The 6381-nt window shown below is 36.9% G+C and overlaps 2 protein-coding genes across 3 annotated transcripts in view; both read right to left on the bottom strand.

The window, feature by feature from the left end:
* Positions 1–531: 531 nt before the first annotated feature.
* Positions 532–3265, bottom strand: LOC110039511 (putative disease resistance protein RGA3). Of its 2 annotated transcripts, XM_020744602.1 has the most exons (2): positions 1332–3265; positions 1114–1224 (listed from the first exon to the last, which is right to left on the bottom strand). In XM_020744602.1, the coding sequence occupies exons 1-2, from the start codon at positions 3189–3191 to the stop codon at positions 1201–1203; spliced, it is 1884 nt and encodes a 627-aa protein (XP_020600261.1). In that variant the 5' UTR covers positions 3192–3265; the 3' UTR covers positions 1114–1200. The 2 variants fall into 2 exon arrangements, with proteins under 2 accessions (XP_020600260.1, XP_020600261.1); XM_020744601.1 differs by having other exon boundaries at positions 532–3265.
* Positions 3266–3878: 613 nt separating this feature from the next.
* The window catches only part of LOC110019987 (disease resistance protein RGA2-like), a 7594-nt gene continuing 5091 nt past the window's right edge, over positions 3879–6381 (bottom strand). Inside the window, 3 exon segments of the mRNA XM_020717920.1 lie at positions 3879–4007; positions 4368–5052; positions 5224–5567. Coding sequence (XP_020573579.1) covers positions 3879–4007; positions 4368–5052; positions 5224–5567 — 1158 coding nt within the window.

Here is a 6381-nt window from a genome sequence, read left to right as displayed (position 1 = left end):
TTGCCTCGACCGACGAGGTCATTTATGACTGATAAAGATTGCAGGCACAGCAAAGATTCGAGCTTCTCAAGGTCTAATCGTTCCAAAGAGCCGGGAATGTTCGACAGTTGCTGGAGCTGAGGAGCCTCTTGAATACACAGAACCTGAAGTGAAGAGAGTCTTGGCAAGGATGAAGGGAGAGACTGAAGGGATTTGAGCCTTCTAAAGTTCAACTCAAGAAGGGACAAGCTAAATTGTAGAAACCATTGCTCTGCTTCAATTGTAAATGAAATCAGGTCATCATTTTCCTCAATGGAAAGCTCTTCAAAGGAGGTGATACTTCTCAATGGCTCCATTAGCAACACAGACAGATCATTTACAATGACTTTGTTGATTATTTTCTTGAATGTCTCTGAATTCTTCTGTTGTCTAATATAGTTAAAATTGCTGCAATTTTTAATAGAAATGTAGCGACAACGGTCATCAATACCTGGTAGCCAGTTAAAAGCTTTCCACCCAACGTTATCTATCTCCAAGTTCCAAAGATTTGGAGGTCTAGAGGACAACTCCTGCAAATTTGGGCAGTCTTTGAGCCTGAGTATATGTAAGCAAGGAAAAGGCCAAGCATCTTCTGTTGCATCAAATCAATGCTCTAATGCTTCTAATTTCGTAATATCTAGCCGCTCTAGTGATGGAAAAACACAAGCCTTACCATTCCCATGAAATTTATTATAAAAACACTTTGCTTTTGGCATGTCATGAAGGAACAGAGTCTTAAGAAAGGGAAGCTGCTCAAAAGGTGGAAGAGTTTCCCACTCCAAACATCTAGACAACTCAATGAATTTTAGATTGAAGATATAATTGGCATTATCCATCCACCGTGCAGACTTTGCACCCATGTATGCATATATGCGTAGATGCTCTAGTTTGTTGTGTGGTTGAAGGTTTTCGAGCACTTCCTCATCTAAGACAGTATCTAAAGTGTTCCTCAAGGTTTTACTTTCATCACCCCAGACTAACCACAAATCTGTTAGGTTTCTCTTTTCACATAATTTGGCAATGCATGCTTCTTTAGCATCCTTCACACTTTCAAGAGAACTGATTCTTAATCTGCGAAGCTCATTCAAATGTTCCAGCTCCCCAATTTTAAAACCCTTCTCATTCTTAACAGAGAACCAATCCAGTTCTCGAAGAGACTTCAACATTCCAATTCCAGGCATCTCAGACAAGGCTTTCTGCAATTTTCTGCGATCATTACAAAGGTTCCACTTAAAATTTTTATAGATTATGAACTGTAAGTGATGAAGATTGTTTAGAGTTCTTGGCAGTCGAGTGATATCAGTATAACGTACATTCAAGTATCTGAGATGTATCAAATTTGCAATCTCCTCAGGTATCAATTTGAGATCCATATGATATATGAACATCAACCGAATCCTTCTCAATGATTTGAAAAGCTCAGTAAGTATTTGAATAAAATCTTGATCATCTCCCCGGTATCTCAAAAAAAGTGAATGCAAATTTTTAAACTCAATAATCTTTCTCAATACTTCTATATTGGAAGTTTCAACAAATAAATGTCGAATAGTTTTCAGAATTCTAAAAGGTTCTTTATCCCCCACAACTCTGAAGCATTCTTGTGCAGAAATAGATTGTGCTAATTCATGTAAAAAATCATGCATCTTGTAATATGGTTCAAAATTGTCAAAGAAAGATTTTTTGACCAAAATATCAAAACACTTGCCTCCGATATCTTCCATGGTCTCTCCTGAAATTGAAGGTGTCTGAATGAAACCCAATGAAATCCACATTTTGACTAAATCATCTCTAATAAAGTTATGATCTTGCGGAAATATGCTACAAAATGTGAAACAATTCTGTAAAGGTCTTGGGAGGAATTTGTAGCTCAATCTTAAGATGTGCATGATGTTGCTCTGACCAAGGCTAGCACTTCCAATATCACTGTTTAAAACTCTTATCCAATGACTCACATTCAAGCTAGAACTCAGAACACCACCAACAACTTTAATTGCCAAAGGAGACCCTGAGAGAGTTTTAACAATCTCTCTAGCAATGCTTCTTAATTGTTTATGATTATCAAGGTTTTCTACATCAGCAAATGCGTGGATGTTGAGAAGCTGCAAACTTTCATCATCCCCCAAGCCCTTTAATCTCAATGTTTTCTTCTTCTTTTTTATCACCTTTGCAATCACCGTCGCAACTGAATCCATCCGAGTTGTTACCAAAATCTTACTTCCCAAAGTTCCATAAGCTAAAGGGGAGAACACATTCTCCCATTTGCTTTTATCACTCTCCTGCTCCTCCTCCCAAACATCATCAAGCACAAGTAAGAACTTCTTGGACATCACCTCAGATTTAAGACTTCTTTGAAGCGCATCAAGTGACTCTACATCAGGCTTCTTCATTTTAAGACATTCCAACATATCTGCTATGACTTTTTTCACTTCAAAGTTGTTGGAAACACAAACCCACATTTTAAGATCAAATTCCTCTTTCAGATCTTGATAGACATGTTGTAAGAGAGCCGTCTTACCCATACCACCATGACCCACTATAGATAAAAGAGAAATGTTCTTGTACAAAGTAATATGAGTTGGATCTTCATTTGATGGATTCCTCAACCACTGCATAACAAATTCCATATCCTTGCCTCGACCGACGAGGTCATTTTTAGGCAAGGATCCTGTTTCACGAGTTTTGTACAACTCAAGCTCCTGCTTCTGCTGCTGCTGCTTGGCGTTTTCTGCAAGATGAAGGAAAGTGCCAACCTCAGCTGAAACTTTATCGAGTTTCTGCACAACCTCCGTCAGTCTCTTCAAGTAGGGATCAATTTTGAGAGCACGTTGTCCTGTTCTCTTTAAAAAGCTAATGGCCAAACGCACCTTTCGTCGCTTCTTATTTTTGATCAGCTGTTTTTTAAGCTTCATGTACTCCAACTCATCGAGCAAATCATCCGCCTCATCGATGGCATCTCTAAGCAGCCATATCCAGTCGTTGAGCGCCGGATTTTGATCTGAGATGTCTGCTTGAGTGGAAAAAGCAGAGACGACAGCTTGGATCTTAGGGTGGTTCACTCGCAGCCTTTCAAGCTCCTCCTTCATGCCTGTCTGCCATCTGAATTGATCTTGCAGGTAATCAGAGCAAGCGTTGATGATCCTATCCACGACTGGACCAACAAGCCAGTCTGCCATGGCTGTGGAAGTGAAGAAGAGAAGATAGTCGGTCAAGAGAAAGATCAGGGATGAGTGGTGGGCGATGGTTTGGAGCGAAGATTTACATACATACCACTCACTTCTTATTTGTGTAAATATGTAACCTTAAAGGTACGAGTGTAAAATTAAAGCTTAAATGTTAGATATATAAATGCATAATAATTAGTTGGTATGTATGAAATCCCCCTTTAAAGTATTCCTCCCTTAAAGTGTGGGTTGAATAGAAATAGAATGATTTAGTTAGAATATTTATTAATATATATATTGGTTAAGCTTGTAGATTAATTTATGAAATTTAGGGTCTATTTGGGACAGCTACAGTTTATTGAATAATCTGTTGATAAATTGATTAAAAATAATTTATTGATAAACTAGTTGCAGTATCTATTATAAATTTTTATTTTAAAAAAAAAAAAAAAACCGCTGCCAGAAAGTTGCCGCCACATCTAGATAGTTGTTACGGTGTGAAAACGCTATTTTCAGTATTTTGAAAACGCATAAGCTGTCAAAACGTAGTTTACCCAAATAGGCCAAGTACATTTTCAAAATTCCACAGCACCATATAAGCTGCCACAAACGGGCCCTTAATGTGAAAATAAATATTTCGAGGAAATGATGTGAGGTGAGGTCCAAATGAGCTCTTGGGATTCTTTTAGGCTTGAATTGTTAAAAATTTATAGCTTTTACAATAAAAGCACCTGCTAATCTCCCAAAGTAAACACACATTCCTCCTTCCATCTCACTCTGTCTCTTCTCTGCTTCACAATCATCAAAATACAACACAATCAAATAATTCTTCACAAAAAAAAAAGAAAAAAAAGAACTGTCATTGCATATTACAATAAGCATCCCACATAACACTATAACAGAACATGAATCTAACCAAATAGCAAGTCCTCACATACCCATGGGAAGGGATTGATTTAGAATTCCATGAATTGCACAAATATTCATAAATAAGCTAGCTCTAATATATATATATATATATATATATATATATATATGTATAAGAGATTTAAATTTTATGATGTAAAGTTGTTTGAGAGAAGATAGGCTAGCAAGCGAAGAAGGCAGGCAATCCAGTTGATTGAGATCATATAGAAACAACTTAAACAAAGAGGGAGGGAGGTCTGGTAGTTCTCGCAGTTTAGAAACCTTTATGATTTCAAGTTTTTGGAGAGAGGAAAGTCTTGCAAGGGAAAAAGGCAGGCAACCCAGTTGATCAAGATCATGTAGATACAACTCCAACAAAGAGGGAGGGAGGTCTGGCGATGATTTGAGGAGCGGAATTCCACCTAAACGTAGCTGCTTGAGGGGTGAGATGGTCGACAAAGAATATGGAAGGCACTGCAAGGATTCGAGTTCTCGAAGCATTAACTGTTCCAGAGAGGTGGGAATGTTCGGCAACAGCTGGAGTAGAGGGGCCATATCCACACGTAGAGTCTTAAGTGAAGAGAGGCTTTCCATGGAGGAAGGGAGAGACTGCAGGCATTTGAACCTTCTTAAATATAACTCACAAAGTGACAAGCTAACTTGCAGAAACCACCGTTCCATCTCAAATGGAAATGCAGCCACCTCATCATTATCCTCAATTGTCAGCTATTCCAAGGAGGTGATACTTCTCAATGGCTCCATTAGCAACACAGATGGGTCGGTTATACTAAGATTGCCCAATATGAGCGAGAAATTCTCAATGAACTTCGCTTCTTGCAGTCCATTGAGAGAGATCAGAGCGGGGCAATTCTGAATTGTCAAGTTTCTCAGTGCTTCAAGTCTTACTATCTCATCAGCTAGAGGAAGAGATGTCAGGTTTGGACAATGAAAGATTTTTAATGAGCAAAGAGGAAATTTTTTTTAAATGTTGCAACAGTTGATAGTGACTTGTTTCCAGTTCAAAGCTTTCCACCCAATATTACTGATCGTTAATGTTTTCAGCTTAGGAGGTAAAAAGGAAAACTGTTGCAAATTTGGGCAATCTATGAGGTAAAGCTTAGTTAAGCAAGGAAAGAACCCGTCATCTTCTGCTGCTCCTACTGTATCAAAGAAAACCTCCAGTGCATCTAATTTACCAATATGTAGCTCCTGCAAAGATGGAAACACACAATGCTTGGCTTTCCCTTGAAATTTGTGATTAAGACGCTTTGCTTTTGGCATGTTTTGAAGGCGCAAAACCTTGAGGAAGGGAAGCTGCCCAAAAGGAGGAAGAGTTTCCCGCTCCAAACACTTATCCAGATAGATGAAGTTTAGATTGGAGATCAAATTGGCATTGTCCATCCATGTTGCAGATCTTGCGCCCATATATGCATGTATGCACAGTTTTTTTAAATTGTTTTGTGGTTGAAGATTTGCAAGCACCTGCTCATGCAAGATTGGGATTTGACTTCCTAGCTCACTGTCACCCCAATCTAAAGACAATTCCAAGAGGTTTCTCTTTCCGCAATTGCTCGGGATCACAACGAATTCCACTTAAAATTTTTATAGATTATGAACTTTGTCCCCCACAACTACTCTGAAGCATTCTTTTGTAGAAATAGATTGTGCTAATTCATGTAATAAATCATGCATCTTGTAGTATGGTTCAAAACTGTCAAAGAATTAGGTGGTATGTATGTAAATGCCCCTTAAAGATTTTATTGAATAGAAATATAAAAAATCAGTTATAACATTTATTAAATTTTTCTCATGTCGCTGTATGTAAATTTGTGAGACTATTATATATATATATATATATATATATATTAACTTCAATGCAACCAAAATTTAGGTATGTGAATATATATAAATTATGTTTTTAAGATGTACAAGTTATCAAATTTATAGTGAGCTATTTGCTACATAATAAATAAGCATATTTACGAACGTAATTCAACAAATAGATTGGTTCAATTTGTTCATTAATATTCTTCTATCAATAAATTGAAGCCCATTTCTCTCTCTCTCCCCCCTCTAAAATAAATTGATTTAAATTAATGCCATTTCAAACACCATTATCTAATCTAAGAGTTAGATATAAATATATATAATATATTATCATATAAATAATATATGTAATATATTATTATATAAATAATGATATAATTTTTTATTATTATTATTTTGAACTAAAATGAGCCGAACACGAGCGAACATAGTGTTGTTCGTGTTCGGCTCGTTTATAATTCCAAATTTT

Source organism: Phalaenopsis equestris, unplaced genomic scaffold (genome assembly GCF_001263595.1).
Source record: "Phalaenopsis equestris unplaced genomic scaffold, ASM126359v1 Scaffold000002, whole genome shotgun sequence".
Lineage (NCBI taxonomy): Eukaryota > Viridiplantae > Streptophyta > Magnoliopsida > Asparagales > Orchidaceae > Phalaenopsis > Phalaenopsis equestris.
This window is presented reverse-complemented; position numbering and strand designations above follow the sequence as displayed.

Bases quoted from the DNA above. Each gene is read 5' to 3' on its own strand.
- LOC110039511 (XM_020744601.1), bottom strand. From the start codon at position 3,191: ATGGCAGACTGGCTTGTTGGTCCAGTCGTGGATAGGATCATCAACGCT.